Source organism: Pleurodeles waltl, chromosome 6 (assembly GCF_031143425.1).
Source record: "Pleurodeles waltl isolate 20211129_DDA chromosome 6, aPleWal1.hap1.20221129, whole genome shotgun sequence".
NCBI lineage: Eukaryota > Metazoa > Chordata > Amphibia > Caudata > Salamandridae > Pleurodeles > Pleurodeles waltl.
In genome coordinates, this window is record NC_090445.1 from 35323267 (window position 1) to 35342666 (window position 19400).

General features: G+C 43.8%; 1 protein-coding gene across 1 annotated transcript; it reads right to left on the reverse strand.

The window, feature by feature from the left end:
- Nucleotides 1-2162: 2162 nt before the first annotated feature.
- Nucleotides 2163-18559, reverse strand: NCR3 (natural cytotoxicity triggering receptor 3). Its single transcript, XM_069241983.1, has 3 exons — nt 18520-18559; nt 6348-6695; nt 2163-2305 (listed from the first exon to the last, which is right to left on the reverse strand). The coding sequence occupies exons 1-3, from the start codon at nt 18557-18559 to the stop codon at nt 2163-2165; spliced, it is 531 nt and encodes a 176-aa protein (XP_069098084.1).
- Between the last annotated feature and the right edge of the window lie 841 nt (nt 18560-19400).

Here is a 19400-nt window from a genome sequence, read left to right on the forward strand (position 1 = left end):
CACTCTCATCATCTCCTTCATCCATTGAATTTTCTCTTCTCTGTTCCTTTCCTCTGTCTCTCTCTTCCTCCTCTTCTGTATCTCACTCATCCTCAACTAGTTCCTCCCTTCTTTTCTTATTTCTGCTTCCTTTTCCCTTGTCCACTTTACTCATCCATGTTTCCTTTCTCTTTCTTTCTCATCCCCATTTCCTTTTCCCATTTTGTCTCATTTTCTAGCCCTACTCCCCGATCTTTCAGCCTCTGCGTTTCTTTCACGCCTGTTCTCTCTCTGCTTTCTTGTTCCCTCATCCTCTCATGCCTCTGTGCTCCTCCCCCTGAAAGGTAAACACAGCTGAGCCCCAGGCATGCACCGTGTCTATCTAAAAAAATATCATAACAGGCAACCTCTGAAAAAACATCAGCTGGTGCAGGACAGACTGGGCCCCCTACCACCTCTGGGCCCCGGTGCACTGCACCTGCTGCACCAACGATAGCCACTCCCCTGGAACCACTGAGCAGGGAAATCTCCAGCTCAATTTAAAAAAAATCCTCAGATAATTACAACAGCACACCTCTGTGAATGCACATTTTATTAATAATATGGTTTCACACTGAACAAGGATAGGAAAAGAAGAATTCATTCAATAAATCACATTTCAAAGCGAACAATGCGATGTGTGGCAGGGGATGCAAAATACCAGGACGAGGGCGAAGAAGTGAAGGGGAGGACCAGAGCACAGGTGTGAAAGAGGACGTCAGCACAGACTGTGCTCAAGACTCAGGGGCACCTTTCTTATGTATTTCTGCCTTTAACATGTCTTCTATAGCGCAGTTGGACCTAAAATGTTACTTTAGCGCCTTAAGCAGAGCAAAAAGTTGCATTTGCCATTAATAAGCCAGGAGATGCTCATCAGAATAATGGAATGAGGGGCCGGGCTGCGCGTACCAGCCTGTACGGATTTAGGGCCATATGTACAAACACATTTTCCAATAGACACAGAATGGGTAAAACCCTTTGGTACATCTGCCCCTTAGTTCGGATCAAGGGGGGGACAGATGGGGTTTATCAATTTCCTGAAGGAGGGGAGGCTTGGTTGCCTGCTGGGTGGTGACTGGTGAGCTGAGGGGGTCTCATAGGTTGATTGGAGCACCAGTGGAAAATGGAGACTTTATGGGCTGAGGGGACAAGGTAGCAACAGGTGTGAAAATTTGTGAAACTTCGTCTCCTCAAAGTTGAGAACTTTTACATAAAAATCTTAAATAGGTTTCTTCTGGAAGACAGCAAGACCCAATTTTAACAGGGATATATTTTGATGGAAAGGTATGAAGTAAAAAGTCTTTGTTATAATTTCTCAAAAATCTTTATTGTCTTCTTTATGCCTCGGTTAAAAGTACATAAGTGAGACGGCAGTGCTGGCTCCAAAGAGACAAGTGTGAATACCTGAAGGCATACAACTTGAGGCTCACACGGGTCTTCGGTGTTAAAAGGAGACAGACACAGGGGGCGGGGCCACTGGTGCAGTACAGACCCATCCTGCAAACAGAGCCTTTATAAAACCAGTGGGCAGAATGACCTGTAGGGAAGTGGGATGATCTCTGAAAAGGCCACCAAAGTGACACTTGTAAGTGTCCAGGCAGAGTTGGGCACACGCCTTCTGAGCATCATCGGATCTTGGTACAGGTTGACTAAGTTAGCATCAGATGTCACATTCTTGGAAAGATATTATTGGCTCAGATGTAATGCAAGGTTCAGCGGCACTAATACACTGCTCTTAGCACACTTAGATCATATATGAGTTCCAACTTTACCATGAAAGAATGGATGAGGAGAATGTAAATATTGGGAGGACTTAGACAGATGGGTGGAAGGGGAGGAGTATCTTTGGATGAATAGATGGTTGCTTCGATAGATGGAAAGCGTTCGTGGATGATGTGGTAGCTGAAAGAAAAGACCCAGAAGTAACCCCCATGCCCATCAACAAAGCAAGACAGCTTCATGCAGGACCAGGAGTTCCATGGATGGAGTCACTGGACAGATGTGAAGATAGATCCCAGGTACTGTAGGAAATCCCTCGACTGAGCGGTCCTCACCGGTCCTACTGGCAAAGAACATATGTAGAGTAGAGGATTGGGGTTGATGTGCAGTCAGCTTGGGCTGGTACCAGGAGCATGGGGCAGTGGTCACTTATTTGCATAGTAGCGGTTGATAAGCACAACAGAGAAGATGAAGAGCAGGGGCACCACAATTGTGCGGGACCAGAGGATGATCTCACTGTGGTTGATCTCATCATTGCTGGTTTCTTTCATCCCATTGGATAAGACTGCTGGAAAAAAAAAGAAAAAAAAAAGATTGGCTCAATAAGGATATGAGTATCATGGAGTTTTTTATTTGTATTTTTTTTTTTTTGCTAATTAAGTGAACAAGTCAGAAGCAGTTATCAATCATCCCCTGAGGAAGTGCTAACCGAGTGTGCCGGATGAGTACACAAACAGCAAAATGCACAGGACACCACCAGGTAGGAGAATGCCTGCTCCACTCAATGATTTTTAAGTAGGTGGGACCAGGATTGCCACTTGAAGCAGTTTTCTTCAGGGATGTACACACAACACCATTTGAATATGCCACTGTAGAGGATTTACTTTGCTCAAGAAAACTTGTGTTTTATTCACAAAAGGCATGTGCTGCCACACTCCCAAAACCATTTTTTGAGCAAAAAGACACAAAATTATTTTAAAACAATGTAACTTTGCTAGGTCTCTCCTCTAAAAAGTAAATATCAAAATTGGAATAATTTGCATAGATAGATCACCAGCTGAGGTCCCCTTCTGAACTTTCTAGTGCTTGGAGAAACACTTAATAGCTTAGGCTGGATTTAGACTGGGGTGGTTGTATCAAGGAAACCCTCAGTTCCTAGACGAAATGATCGATACAGAAGAGAGTCCATGGGCTGACTTCTCTTTGACTATTGGAGAGAATTTGCCCATGGACTCTATTCTAGATTAAGACTTCCTGCTGAAATTGCTCAATTTTCTATTACCACCTAAATCTAAGCTGGACCCTGTTCTTAACTCTGATTGCACACTGCTCAGGAAGCCGCAGATGGGGCAAGTTTTCCTATCAGGAATTACATAGGCAGAAAGTCAGTTGCCAGGATGAATCAACATCAAAAGACAATTTAAAAACCTAATTCACTTAGGTTGAAGTGAATCACATCTGATGTGACAGGTATTTTCAATATGGATGGAGTGTCCTGGAATGTGAAAATCATGCCCTGTCCCTAAACTCAGTAACTTATGAAGGAGTTGTGTGTCATTCCTCCTGGGAATCCTTAATCCACTCCCATCTCTCAGACACCCTGTCCCTAAACATAGTTCTCTGTTGGGATTTCTGACGAAAGAATGGAACACAAATTCGATGTCAGATGCTCCTGTCAGGACCTGAAACCAATGAATTAGAATAAATTTAACAGGATCAATTTGTTCACTCTGTTTAAAAGAACCTAGCTTTGTACCTCTCTTCACAGTAAATGATTTTAAATCCAATCATAGCTTGCCTCCAACCTCCCAATTCTGGCCATGTGATTGAGGAAACAGCCTGACCGATTGGCTTTCACTGTAAATTGATTCACAGGATTTTGCACACCTGTCCACTTTCTCTCTCACATCTACTTACAAGAGATCACACCGATGTTGGCCTAGGAGCAGCACCGGCAAGTAAGGGCTAAATCAGAGAAAAGTTTGGATGGGGAGAGTGGGAATGGAATGCATAGATGGGACCAGAATGGGGCTACTTGAGTTTTGTCAAATCCCATGTTTCTGCTTTCAGTAATTCTTGGGATGTTTGGCAGTGGCTCAGCAGAGATTTGTTTTTTGCATCTCTTTAGCTCAAGGTGTCAAATGTAGGTGGACGTATGCTACATTCAAGCCAGATTTTAAGGACAACCAATGAATATGTAAATTATTGTAATTTATATTAATAGTGCATGCATTCACCACATGTGGATTTCCTGAAAATTGGGCCTGGATACGTTTCCCCTGGACCTACTTTGGGCACCTCTGCTTAAGACTGTGACCGACGGAAAACCCAGAAGCTTATTCCATTGTTGTTAGAGGTTTAACTTTAGAGTTTATCAATTTTCACTAACAAGTTATAATCAATCCTGGATTAACATTATCATCATCATATTCCCAAATCCTACTGATGATGCTCTCCATTATCACCTCCAATGAGACTGAGATGCAGTATTGTGATCCCTGCATCCCTAATGTGATCAGCTTACTTCAGTGTACAGTATTCATACTAGATTACAAAGGTAACAAATAAAGAAATCTAAAAATAACTCCAGTGATAACAAAGAACTACTAACTTTAAAGGCTCAGTAAAAGAAAAATTTGAGTTCTTGCTTAAGATTTCATGGTATTAACAACATTGACATTTTCAATAGAAAAATAAATCATACAAATATACACAGGCTTAGATTATGGGGACACTTTTCAGATTTCATGATATTAAAAAAAGATAGACATTTTATAATTCCTATTGTTTACATTGCAAGAGAGGATTTGTGGCAATAGGCCACCATTAATTGTTGTCTGTCACTCCTTATAATTTCACACAAAATGGACGTATTGTATTTCCCTTTTGTTATCAGTATTTGACCATTTAAGATGTGCACATGGGCAAGGATAGGGACAGGGACAGGGACAGGGACATTAAGGGGCATATTTATACTCCATTTGCACCAAATTTGCATCATTTTTTTAACGCAAATTTGGTGCAAAACAAACTCCATATTTATATTTTGACGTTAGACCAGCCTGACATCAAAATATTGGAGTGTACACCATTTTTTAGATGCGTGAACCTACCTTGAGTCAACGAGATGCAAGGTAGGCGTTCCCATCTAAAAAATGATGCTAACCCCATATCACCATATTTATCCCCGCTTGCTAAAATGACGCACGGGTGGAAGGAGGGGCCAGATAATGGTGCAAAGGTTGCTTTGCACCATTATTTAACGCCTGGGTCAGACCAGGCGTTAAGGGACCTGTAGACCCATTTCCATGGTTAAACACCATGAAATGGGTCCACAGATGCCCTCCTCAAGCCCCAGGAGCACCCTCACCACCACCAGAGGGACACCGGAGGATGGGGGACCCCACTCCAGGTAAGTAGGGTAAGTATAGGTAAGTACTTTTTTTTTCAAATTTAAGTGCCATCGGGGGCCCCTTGCATGCACTGGTCCCCTGTGCTGGCCATTGGTGTGGTGGGCATGGCTCCTGACTCCTGTCTTTCCTAAGACAGGAGTCATGTGGTATGGATAGTTTTACACCAGAAAATGATGCTAGGCTGTTTTAAGTAATCTTTTTTTACTCTAACCTGACTAACGTCATTTTTCGGTGCCGAGCCCCCTTCTCCAATACCTCCAGCCCCACCCGGCTAACGTCATTTATTTTTTGACGCTAGCCCACCCTTTACACCGGCTTGTGCCATTCCATATATATGGCACCCAGCTGGTGCTCAGGAATGGCGCAAGCCAGTGCTAAACATTTTGGTGCAAAACTGCGTAAGTGCAGTTTTGCACCAAAAAGTATAAATATGCCCCTTAATGTGCAAACTAGAAACAAGATGACCTCCAAGGTGAAAGGTCACGATATGCCCAATAGCAATTAATCTAGTCAAGTTCAAGAAAAAGTTAGTGTTCCTCCTCAGATGGAAATCTATAGTTACCCCAAGTGCTCTTTCCTTGAACGTATGGGAGAGAGTAGGGCCCAGATTTACTAAGGGCTTGAGTCGCTGTTGTGTCACACAAGGTGATGCAAACCCTTAATCCAGATTTATTATGCCATTGCTCTGCGTGGCATAGTAAATTTGGAATAATCAGAGGGAGCTCAAGTCGCTGCCTAGTGTTACTCTGCCAATGGAAGGCACTCCATTTGTGGAGCATCGGTGTTCCCACGCATGCACCCATGGTTTTTGGTGCCTTCCCAGATTTACTAAGTCTAATAAACCTGGGAATGCGTCAAAGTGCTGTGCCATGCCAGGTGAGGCATAACGAGGATAAATATCTTTACTTCTCGTTTCTTCCTCTTTGTATGCGTGCTGCATTCTGCAGCATACAGAGGGATATGCTTCTAAGGATTGTTTTTGAGAAGGAAAGTATCTGTTCTAAGTTGATATGGTGCATTCCTGCCCTCTCCATTTAAAGCAACACACCAAGTTGTCTTGCGTCAAATCTTTATAAATCTGTCCCATGATGTCTTCATTCCCTCCCTCACTGAGAAGCAAGATCAGCTGCATAAACATTAGATAGCCAATCTGAAGTCCAAGGCATGCCCCCTTGAGATCCTAGGAGCCCAACTCACCGTCTAGCACCCTGAGCAGAGTCCCGTTCCCCCGGCCTTGGCTGACATTGAAGATCTCCACCTCACAGACATACAGACCAGCATCCCCGGGGAGTACACTTCGCAGCTGGATGCTGGCCTTCCTGCTGGTATGGAATGTGGCCTTGTCAATGGCAGCCACCCTGCCACTGTGGTGCCCTGTCTCATTCGACACCGTAGCCCAAGAGCTGGAGTTATGGTAGTACCAGGTATATCGGCCAATGCTCGAGTTTGAGGTGCTTTCGTAGACGCACTCTAGTATTACTGCGCCCCCCTCATGTGTGGAAGCTTTGTCCGGCTGGGACACAGTCAAGGACTGAGCACGGAGAACTGAGAAATTAAAAAAATATATTTTTAGTTAAAAAAAATAAAGAATGTTTCTTTTATTATTTATATGCTTCTCAATGGGACTTAACAGAGTAAGAAGATTGTAGAGGGACATGGAAAATATATAAGAAGCCATTGAAAAAAACCACTATGTTTGAAGGTTTAAGTATGGCAGGAGTGACTCGCTGTACATATTAGGGGCGGGGTGGCGCGGCGCGCAGGGAGAGAGGGTATTATTAAAAAAAACACTTACCTGGATGGTTGCTGTCGCCACCGCCACCATCGTGCCGCTTCTTTGTTTCAGGCACAGGCTCTCAGCCTGCCATTTCGGCCAATCCTGACGCTGCTCAGAGCAGCGTTAGAATTGGCTGAGAGCACCCAGCCGGCCCGCTCCCAGGCAGACTGGGAGCCTGTGCCTGCTCTCTCCAGTCCGGCAACACAGTGCGGGGCTGGAGAGAGCCTACTGCTCATGTGTGTTTGGCCAGCCCAAGACAGCATACATGTGCAATGAGTGCTGAGCACTCTCCCTCAGGGCTGTCATCCCCAATGCCCCACCCCTTTTACTACAAAACGTTAATGAACATAGTTTATTATCGTTTTGTAGTAAAATGTTTGCAACTGCTGGCAGGGGGCGACACTCCTTCCCCCTAATGGAGGAGCTGCGCCTGCAGTATGGGCAACATCAGTTCACACGTTCATAAACACAGAACATGTACACCATGTAAAGCAGTAGTATTAGCTTAAGATTCACATACACATAGTCCACATGCCCACCCATTTTCACTGAAACACCCCCCAAATTCATGCACATGCAAGCACACGCACATATGCACACGCATGTATGCACATACACAATACAACATGGAAGACAGTAGTGCCAGCTTCTTTATACCTCTCTCACATACATACAGGCCACTGGGTCTAACTACACACACATTCATATGCAAGCATGCATACCAACACACACACAGATGCGTGCTTGCAAACATACAAAGAGCACACTTCTGCTCAGACCACACATCATGAAAAGCAGTAGTGCCAATTCTCTCGCTCACAAACACAGAAAGCACACACAAAATACAGTTTGGAAAATACTGGTAGCAGCTTCTCTCTTTTTTTTGTGCACATACACAAACACACACACTCTCTCACTCACACACATAAACATACACACACACATACACACACACACAAAATAAAGCATGCAAAGCAGCAGTGCCAGCATTTCTCACCCTCAAATACACACATGCTCACATGAGGACATGTGCATTTATGTGAAAGCATTCACAAACATGCATGCAAACACACACACATTCACACTTGCACACATTCACACTCAAACACACACACACACACACACACATAATGCACCATGGAAACAGTCAGCCAGCATCTTTCTTGCTCTCTCAGTCTCTCTCATGACACACACACACACAGCCTGAAAACTGTTAGCTCTGCACCTACACACACACACACGCACACACACATAACATGACATACCTATAATTATGAGAACCATCCATTGATCTAATGAAGTGTATATTTATTAGTGAAGGTTATAAAACGAACAGAGGCAAAGAAAACTGAACTATTAGGGGCATATTTCTACTAAATAAAAAAAATTGTATGCAAATTCGGCGCAAACCTAACACAATGTTTATACTGTGACGCCGACCCCGCGAACATCAAAATTCAGCAGTGTCCGTACTTTTCTGGATGAGTGAAACCGCCTTGCGTTAATGACATGCAAGGTAGGCGTTCCCGTCCAAAAAATGACTTTAAGGCATGTGCGCCTTATTTATTCTCCTGTGTTATTTTGACGCACAGGAGGGGGCAGGCCTTAAAAAATGGCGCACAGCCTGATTTGTGCCGTTTTTTAATGCCTGGGTGATGGCAGGCGTTAAGGGACCTGTGGGCTCATTTCCATGGTCTCTGACCGTGGAATCAGTCCACATGTGCCCTTCCCTGCCCCCAGGGACACCCCCTGCCACCCTTTCCCACCCCTGGAGGACACCCATGGATGGGGGGACCCATCCCACGTAAGTACAGGTAAGTAGAGGTAAGTAATTTTTTATTTATTTTTTAAGTGGCTTAGGGGGGCCTAACTTGGGCCCTCCTACATGCCACTGTGCCCAATGACCATGCCCAAGGGACATAAGTTCCCTGGGAATGGCCATTGGACAGGGGGGCATGACTCCTGTCTTTCCTAAGACAGGAGTCATTTCAATGGGGGTTGTGCATCAAAAAATGAAATGGCGCAAGTACAGTTAGAGCCATCATTTTTTACTCTAACCTGACTTGCACCATTTTGTGACGCACAACCCCTATTCTTCCTTACGCCTGGTTGCCCGGTTAGAGTATTTTTTTTTACTCTAACCAGGCCGCAGCACCAGCTAACGTCAATCCATAAATAAGGCACCCACCTGGTGCTTGGAATGCCATTAGCAGGCGGTAAAATTTTTGGCACAAACCAGCGCTGGCACTGGTTTGCATCAAAAAGTATAAATATGGGCCCTAGTTTTCTGATACACTACATAAACACACTCGGGGGATGGGTCCTCATAACGCACCAGTCCTCACAAGGATAGTGATTTTCTGGTTCTGACAGTGTTTACCTATGCTATGAGGCCCGATACAGTCCTCACAGCATGGGTTATAATGCCTACACACACACTCAAATATAGCCTGATAGCAGCTAGCTCTGCACTTACACATAGACACACACACACACACACAAATACAGCCTGAAAGCTGCTAGCTCTGCACAGACACACACACACACTCTGTCACTCACATAAAAACATACCCAACCACACACAAAATGTCCCATGAAATCAATGAGCCAGCATATTTCTCTCTGTTGCATAACACACAAACAAACACAAATACAGCCTGAAAGAAGCTAGCCCTGCACTTGCACAACCACCCTCACACACACAGACACAAATACAGCCTTGAAAGCAAATAGTTCTGCACTTTCACATGCACACACACACACACACACACACACACAAATACACCCTGAAAGCAGCTGGCTCTGCACTTGCACCCCCCCCCCCTCACACAAATACAGCCTGAAAGCAGCTAGCTTTGCATATGTGTGCACACAAGCACACACACTATAAAAAGTGGAAAACAGTAGTACCAGCTTTTCGCACCATACAGAATTAGAAGCAGTGGTGCAGGCTTCACACACACACACATACCCATTCACATGCATGTGTGCACGCAAATAAAAGCAAGTGCACTTGCGCAAAATAACATGGAAGGGAGCGGTGGAAGCTTCCCTCACACATACTATACGAGTCCATGGCCTCAAGCTTTATCCCTGCTTTGAGAGGAGTGAGAGTGTCTCTGGGGAGATGTGGACGGTAGCACCTCTGCCTTTATAATATTTTCAGGTGTGTGTCCTCAGGTGTTCATGGTCTCTGCTTTAGGGGTCATGCTGCAGGTGTCGTGGGCCCCTTCAGTTTGCGCTCTTATATGTGCTTCATGTTAATTTGCTAAGTGTTTTGTTGTAAGTATTTGCTCTTCTATAAATAAAAGCTACATTATGACCTTGTTTATTCTTGTAATTCTCAGTGTGTTTGGTGTATGGAGGGTGGGAGCGTAAAAGGTGCTTTTGGTCCAGTGGTCGAAGTGGGGGGATCTGAGGGGCACGATAGCCCCATTCTTTTTTAATTTTAGAAAAGCAGTTCCCCTACTTTTTGTGACAAGACAACCGTCTCGGGAGGGTTAATTCCGTGAGTTAAAATGCTTCAGCTAACGTGTAAGGCAGGGAGCATCCTGTGCTATGAAATCGAGGGAGAGGCAGACAGCTAAACAACCCTTCTTGCCAGGATGCCTGCTTACCTGAAAGAAAAGTGAATGTGCAAAATTAGGCAATCTGCAAATGTAAAGGGTGCTTGGTGTTGGCTTTAATTGATGGAATTACTTGAAGCTTCCAATGGCAGCTCCTTCTGAATGGGGGTGGCTTGCATAAAAATAATAAAATTATTTTTTTTTAAAAACCTTTACGTCGAGAGAGATGGTTCCGTCTCTCCTTCTCCTCTTTTCTTCCACAACTGCCAGAAGCACACAGGCTTCCAGACTCCCCTTCAATCACCAGCATGACAGCAGCATTGTGACTGGTCTGAGCATTCTGCTTCCGTGCTCAGACAGGGAGTGGGACCCGGGGCACTTTCTCCTCCCGGCTGTGCAATACAGCCGGGTAGAGAAATGCTAAGTGCGCACGACTGTTTGGACGGCCTTCTACGGCCGGTCAAGCAGTCATGCGCACTTATGGTGCACTCACCACTCCTCCTCCAGCCATCCTCCTCCAGCCCAGCCCAGCCCTGCCCCGCCCTAACCTGGCTCCCAGAGGAAAAATAAAATGATAATAACATTGCGTTATTATCACTTTATTTTTCCTTTTTCTTCACTGCAGGAAGCAGTGGAGCGACGCTCCTCTGCCTTAGGAGAGGAGCCGCCATTGGACGCTGCATGATGACACGCATTTATTCTTTTTAAGAAGTACTGCAAGGCAGTTACCAGCTAAGCTGTGAGGTGTGCACTTTTAAAAGACAGTTATAAAAAAAATTGCACAGCGTACACTCTAGGTATTACTATGTTTTGGAAGCACTTTTTTATCTTAAACCTTTTTGGCGCATTTTGTAGCAGGCTATCTTATACAGTGTGTAAAGCAAGTTTAAAATAATGACTTACATATTGACCGTGCTTTCGGTCACGGACCGGGTAGCACTAAACATACGCAAGTCACTATTTCCCACTGCACCAACCAGGATTCAATTCTGTGGCTCTCTGGTGCAGTGCAGTAACTAGTAGAGGTTCCATAATACACGCTGGTGCATTTCCCACTGATTAACATAACTTGCACTTATTTTTCATTTAAGGTGTGCATTATTTTATATGTAGTGACCTGAAGGTGGAAACTGAAAAAGTAACAGAATACTTTGTCTTTTAATTTTTTTGCGGCTTTTTATAGCGTGAACTCGACATGAAGGTATTGGAGCACTTGTTGCATTACACAAAGACACATCTATTTTTTGGTAGGCACAGGGAAGTGAAGTGATTTGTCCAGAAACACAGGATGTTGAACCCTCGTAGAGACTCGAGCATGGTTCTCCAGTTCCAAAGTCGGCCGCTCTGGCTATTGCGCCACAACTTCTCCATGGCTTTGACCACGTCTCCTCACTCACCCACCCCCATTTCACGCAACATCACACTTACCATACTTTTTTTAAGGGGCATCGCCCACTGTTTTGGTCCCATTTACATATAGCGCATGTTGTATGTGCGCGGCACGGACTTTTACAGATCAAGATATGGAAGGAGGACCAAGGCCTCGGAAGTGACGAGAGCGATGCATTGACATGTACATTTTTCCAGACACCGGGTGTCCTGACAGGCATGCCTCCTGTTTCAAGCTTTGAAAATATGTGTCATGTACGACACACATTTCTTGTTGACATGTTTTTAGAAATACGTATTTCCTTTACATCTATTTTTACTGTTGCTTCCTACTCTAGATACATATCTGTTTGTAATTTCAGTGCTTAGATATTGTTCTTCAGCATGTAACTCATGTCTTAAGTAATTAAATAAATAGTAGCTTAGATAGCTGAATGAATACATGGATATATATATATATATATATATATATATATATATATATATATATATATATATATATATATATATATATACATACATACATATGATGGCTTCATATTACTTAGAATGCTTGGAAACTGCAGATGCACATTTATTGGAGGTGTTTTGCCCCTCACCTGTGATGTTTTTGCAGTATTTCTGAATTAGGTCGTGAATGTGGCCAACAGATTAACTTCAGGTCAAGCGTGCAGGGTTGCTACAATATTTTTTACATGGTTTCTGTTGATCTAAGGGATATTGTGCACAAGTCCAACCTGTTTCAACACATAATTCCACGCACCCCTCCCCCCATCATCAGGGCACTGTGCTCCTCTCATTCACTTGAGCAGAACATTCCAGACTTCCATGATATGCCCTGAAGCTATGGGTTAACATTGGATCGGTGATGGCGTGCCTACTCATCTGCTGCCACGTGGATCATCTGACCACTGCCTAAGAACCTAGGATTTGCTCTGGACACCTACTTTAGCCTTTCGAGCCGTTAATTTTGCCTTAGTCTATGAAATGCCAAGCATCACTTCTATGAACTTTCAACCTGATGATGATCATGGATCTTCTGACCAATAAGGTCGAAACGCAGCTGAGGTGGGGTTATGAAAATTGACAACCTACCAGCAAATTACAAAATATTTGTGATCCTGAGGAAAAGACTATCAAATGTTTTGTCTCACCACTGTACTCTGCATGCATCTTGTGTAACTATTATCTTTCATTTGGCATCTCTTTCACTGGAACTGAGCAGGGCCGAACTGGGAGCCCGAAGCAGCCCTGGCAAATTTTGTCAGAGCAGCACCCCATAGGGTGCATAGCAAGTGAGCCTGACCACCCCAAGTACATTAGGGAAAAACATGGAAAAAAGGTGCTTTCTAAAACACATTTTTCATTTTATATTTAATTGTATTTGTTTAAAAAGCATAGTAAATGATGACCTTACAGTGCACCAGGATACGGCAAACTTTATTGGGCTCTTCAATGATTCCCTCATCATGACCCTCTAACAGTGCCTCTCATCTTTCCATAGCCCCTCTCTCACACGTATTTCATTTGTTTTACAGTGCCTCTCTTTCCAGAGTAGGGTGTTGCAGCACTTTACATTACACACGCCTACAGAAACAATGTAAATCAGTGTATAGACAATGGTACATAAGACAAAGGTGACTACAAGGCGTAGGATTCACATCATCCATACTGGTAGGCATTTTTAAGAGTGCTTGGTCTGAGGAAGCATAAACTCGGGATTCACGACGTAACATAGTGGTTAGGGTTGCCTTTACTAATATCAAATTATTTCTACCTAAACAAACCCTTTTTAGCAAAATTAGAATAATCAAAGACTGGGAAAAAAAATAACTTCCTAACCTGTACCATGTAGTTTGCATATTACTCTTTGATGGCTCTTCGACAGAGACCTTGCACCCCAGCGCCCAGATACCCCCCCAGAGTGACAGTGCTATGCTATACAAATACTGATTGATTGATTGATTCATATCTGATTGGGCTAGATTATGATTGTAACTTATGAACTACGTAGTAACAGAAGGATCTCTGTGACAAAAGCAGCATTACACTGAGCATTGCACATAAAATACTGTTCTGTGAGCTGCATAGTAAGCATTCTTTGCAGCAGGCATATTAACCCCCTGCCCCACCTTGGATGAGTCAAAGCTGCCTCTGGACAAAACTGATTTCTCTCCAGCAGGTGCATTAATCACCATCTTGGCATATTTCTTGTTGCCTGAAAGCTGTTGGATATACAAGGAACTCTGCATTGCTTTTAAAACTGTTGCACTGCTACAAAAACACCCCCCATGAACAAATGTGCCCCCCCACCTTTCCATTCTCCATGGACAAATGCCCATGTACTTAGCACGTGGAGGAATGTTTTTTTAATTGTGATTAAATCTGTTACTGAAATCCCATTTTTATGTTTTATACCAGTGTCCTGTCCACTGCTCTAGAGCAACTAAAATGTATTTTAATTGACAGCGAACCAGAGCTAGTTTCCAGAAATTATTTTCCAGTACCAATGCTGAAGCAATGATATTTCATTTAGGGCCAAACATATCAAAGTTCCATTTTGCATTACCTAGATAGTGCATTTTAGGTAATCGCTATTTAGGTAATGCTAAATGGAATGTAACAAAAGAGCGATTCCCTAATAGCGATTACTTAAAATTTGCAATCGCTATTAGGGAATCGTTGTTAGGGTAAGACTCAATTCGTTCCTATGGCCTGATAGGTGTGAATGGTTTTGCATTCCCTAATTTGCAAATTATTTTTAGGAATTGCAAAACCAAGGGTGAGGAGGGCCTAAGGCCCCCTTTGATGCACCCCCCAAACAATTGTGCACATGTAAAGCGAACACATGCCCTAGGGGCATTTGTGCGCTACTTGGAACTTTAAAAGATGCATTTTTTTATAGCATTTTTTAAAAATGCACATAGTTACCATCAACTTGGAGTTGGTGGCAATTGCATTTCCTAAATGCCGTATTCGCATTTAGGAAATGCTTGATACATGTGCATAGGGAATCACAAGTAGGAATTTCCTATTTGCAATTTCCTATTTAGGGAATCGCAAATTACGATTGTGAATCCCTAAAATGGGACTGCGATGCCTTTCATACATCGTAAAAGGCTATTTCGCATTCGCAAATGGTGGAATTTAGCAATTTGCACCATTTGTGAATGCAAAATCCTTTGTTACATCTAGCCCCCAGTACCGAGAAAATGCTCCAACTGAACCCATGTTGAACTGCAAAGTCTCATGTATCCAGTTTCAGTTCAGGGTTACAGGATCCTCCTCTTTTTCGATTTGCAGACATTTCATCATGGGAAAAACACCACTATCTGTACGCTGGTGTTTGACCTCTGGTGATTGCTATTTTTTTACGGGGCCCCCCTGTGCCTCATGACCTCCCTACTTTGCCCACACACATTTCACCACCTACAAATGCATCGATGTTTAATTAAGCACAGCGAAAGGTCCGTCAGCACAGTTAACTGAGGCCAAAGTTCTCATATCCACTTTTGCGTACCACCGTTGGCCATCAGGCAGAAGGGACGAAGGGCCTGATTTAGGGCTTGGCAGGCACTTTACTCCCTCACAAATGTGACGGATATCCCGTGACAGATACCCCGTCTGCCATGTTACGGTTTCCATGGGATAGAATGGAATCGTGATACCGGGGACGGGATATAGGTAACCCCATCCGCCAAACTCTAAATCAGACCCTATGTCTTGCACAGCGGATCCGCGGTGGAGGAGTCGCTCTCTGTGGAACTCTCAGCAGATGCAAATGGAAGTTCATCTTTGAAGAAACCACACAAGTACAGGAGTTCCTTGGATAGAAAGAAATGGATGATCCTCCTGGAGAATGTTTTCAAATATTTTACTTTTAGCGACGTGATTGGTCACAGTTTCCAATGTCTTAGACAGTTAGCCTTCTTGAAATAATAAATTCTGATGTCCCCTTACACAGAAAATAAAATGGATTGCAACATTGGCTGTTTGTTTACAAGAGAGATAAACATGTGATCCGTGTACAAAATCACTGTGAAACATACTTCAAAAAAATGTTTGAGTGAATGTACTTGTGGAGTGATCAGTGCAACAAACTGTGATTGGCATCCTAAAATAACAAAGGTGTCATGAAGGTGTTATGAAGTCATAAACAATAAACAATTCTTGGATCGTTTACAATCTGTTTTAAAGTTGAAATTAGTTTTGACGCGCCAGAAACATTCCCAGAGCCTTTTTCAGGATGCAGAACATTGGGCTCACGCTGGTTACTGCCTGTTTGAGGAACTTGTCTCTAAAAATGCAAATGTATACTTTAAAATGATCAACTTTTTTAGGGTAACTTATTGCTCTGTGGTCCTACCCAGTAGTAAGGTAGTAGCAGTGAGGGTCGTGAACTCTGTTGGTACTGGACCAAATATCAGCAGGAGCCAAAATACAAACGCGCCACTCATAGTGGTGGCAACTAAGCTGATGCCCACAATTACATCTGGTGCCATGGTGGTTAAGGATCATCTCTATGAGTGGCTAGACAAACAGCAATGTATTTGGTACCGCCACTTATCACTACCTCTGTTAGTTACACCCCAGAGTGAACTAGAAAATCCTAAATAAGGCTAAAATTCAAAGTACCAAAGCAAGATCTGGTATTGGGGGCCAAATTTGTTTCACATTGTCAAATCCTGAAAACAGCCCCAGCCGGCACAATGAAGCATCTATTCTGGGAGAAGTTTCAAGAACCTGGTCCCATATGGTGCCAGCTTTTGGCAGCTTCCATTAAGGTCCTGAGAGTGGAAGAAATAATAACACCTTATCACAGAGAACAACGGCAAAACTACTAATGAAGTCTGCAAAGATAATCTCATGGGATCAGGAACTTAGGGACCTAAAATCTAAATTTTACGACAGTTGGGCTGTGAATCTTTACACCCCAGGCACCCTTCCTGCTGACTTGAGCTTGCCCTTTCCAAACCATGCCAAGTACACCCTTATGAGAATGCGCTTTGGCCTTATTCAGCTAAGCTGCTACTGGTTTGGCAGTAAGGAGGGGCAAGACGATGAGCGATGCAGATAGTCTGGTGCAGGGTTCTGCAAAGTCGGTCCTGGAGAGCCGGGTCCATGCCAGATTTTAGGACATCCACATTTAGAAAAATGTAGATTTCTGAAACATCTTTTTTCTGAAAGTGGATATGCTAAAACTCTGGCATGGACCCGGCTCTCCAGGACCGACTTTGCAGAACCCTGGTCTGGTGTATCAGACGAGTCCCTATTGCACGTGATCTGCACGTGTGAAGCCATAAATCCTCTCAGGCGTTACTGGCTCCGGCCAATATTTTGTATCTTAAATGTGAGGACTTGCTGGGCAGCTTTACTAACCTGTTTAAAGGGATAATCATGTCAGCTATCAGGGCGCTTTGTAAAATGTAAGATAGCAGCAATCGGCAATTGTAAATGACTATCATGGCCATACATTTTTTTTAAGCACGGAGCACTTTAATTTGCCCGGGCTGCACCTTATTGGCACAGAGCACCTTGGACCAATAGAGGTCAAACTGAAAGGAGAACCTGAAAAGTTCCATGAAGGCCCTCACACTGGTGGGACACTGAATATGGAGCACTTTTGATCTTCAGGGCCATATTTTACTAGCATGGGGCATTTTAGCCGAATAGCGGAACGATGAACTATGAAGCACTTTCCGCCCTGAGCACTTTTAATCATGCGCCACCCTGAGGTCTCCATGAATAAGGCCCTGCGTGATGACTCTTATATTGGTGACTGATTAAGTAGAAGTACCCTGCTTCTCTGGGCTGCACTTTATCAGCACGGAGCACTTTAGCTTAGCATAGGAATGACGCTTGTTCCTGGAAGCATTTTTACCTCCAAATTACGTGAGAATCACTTGCTGCCGCATGGCGTCCAGGATTAAAGTATAGTGTGAGGTGAAATTTCAGTAATGTGTGGCAAAAGGTGATCTTTACCTTGAAATCTGCCCTATTTTATGAAATGCTGTTTTTTTATTTCGCTTTCTAACTGCTGTTTGTGTTTTGATGTGATGATTTAAATTAATTGAACATCAAGAAAATTCAAATTCTACATTTTAATTCAGCAAAATCTGAAACAGAATTTAATAACGGCTGGGATAGCAAGGAGGTCAAAGAGTCAATGTGTATAGTGTGAGTGCAGGGCATTAGTGCAGGCAGCTTGGATGTGGCCTGGCAATATGGGGGGTCTACAATGCTGGTGAGGACTTTAGTGTACAGTGGTCTCATTGTATGATGTCTGATCTTGCCCCCGGAGATCTCTTGGTTGCCACTTAGCAATTCAGGTTGCAACTGACATGACATGCAACCTTGCTCATTCACTACTTCGGATCTGCAGAGTTACAATGGGTGTTGTAATGGGCAGCGTGGGTGTGTGTGCTGACCTTTGTCTGATTTTAACATCTCTTTTTTTGCAACCACACGCTTTGAACCTCCTGTGAAATCTCTTCCCTCGATCTCTCAATAGCAGACTGAGCAAAACTTCAGTCCCAAGCATAATGGAAGGAAAATATGTGTTGGCGAAAGAAGAAACAATTGAGGGTGTTTGTGTGGGAGGCCCAAGGTAGTGACTGCTGAGATGCTTAGCACTTACCACGGCTGCTGAACAGGAGCAGAAGTAAGGCTAGGTTCATGGCGTGTCCACCTGTGGTCCAGCACTGCATCCTGGCTTTGGTTTCAGAGATGTGGTCACCTTGTCTCCTCCGCGTGAGAGCACGACTCGACTGAATGGGTTCTTGTGGTCAGAGAGCCCGGGGTGAGGCCTGACGCTCTGGAGTCTGCTGTCCACGCTCTCACGAAGCCACAAGCAGGCCTCCAGGAGGACGTCAGCAGCGGGCTAGTGAGAAGAAAGCAGAAATGGCTTGAGAACTGCACGCATGGTCAGAGAAGATGGTTGCTTGTGGCTTTCAACTCTTCTGTCATATAGAAAAGCCATACCACATGTCTTTATCCACTTGCCTTAAGCTGGTGCGTGGGTTCTTCAAGAAATAACCAACATGTTTTGTACGCAGTGTGCTTGAGGTGGTTGTAAGTCAGAATATTATATACAGAAATCTAATCTAACATAAATACTGTGGGGCAGATTTAAGAGCCCCTTGCGCCACTTTAGCGCTGCCTTAGTGTCAATTTTTTACGCCAAGGAAGCGCTAAGGTAGCCTTTTCCCCACGCCATATTTACAAAGTAAACCCTTGCACCAAATTATGCCTGCCCCAGGCATAATATATGCAAGGGGGACATTCCCCCGTTAGGAGGTCTGAAAAAATGGCGCAGTGAAATTTAAAAGATTTCACTGCGTGAGTTTTCCTGTCATTTTTAACGCCTGCTGGGAGGAGGTGTTAAAATGACGAACCCATTTAAATCAATGGGCGTCCTTGCACTTTGCTACACCAGCGTCACAATTTTTGACGCTAGTGTAGCAAATCGCCACAATAGCGTCTAAAAGGTTGACACTATTGTTCTAACGCCATAGCGCG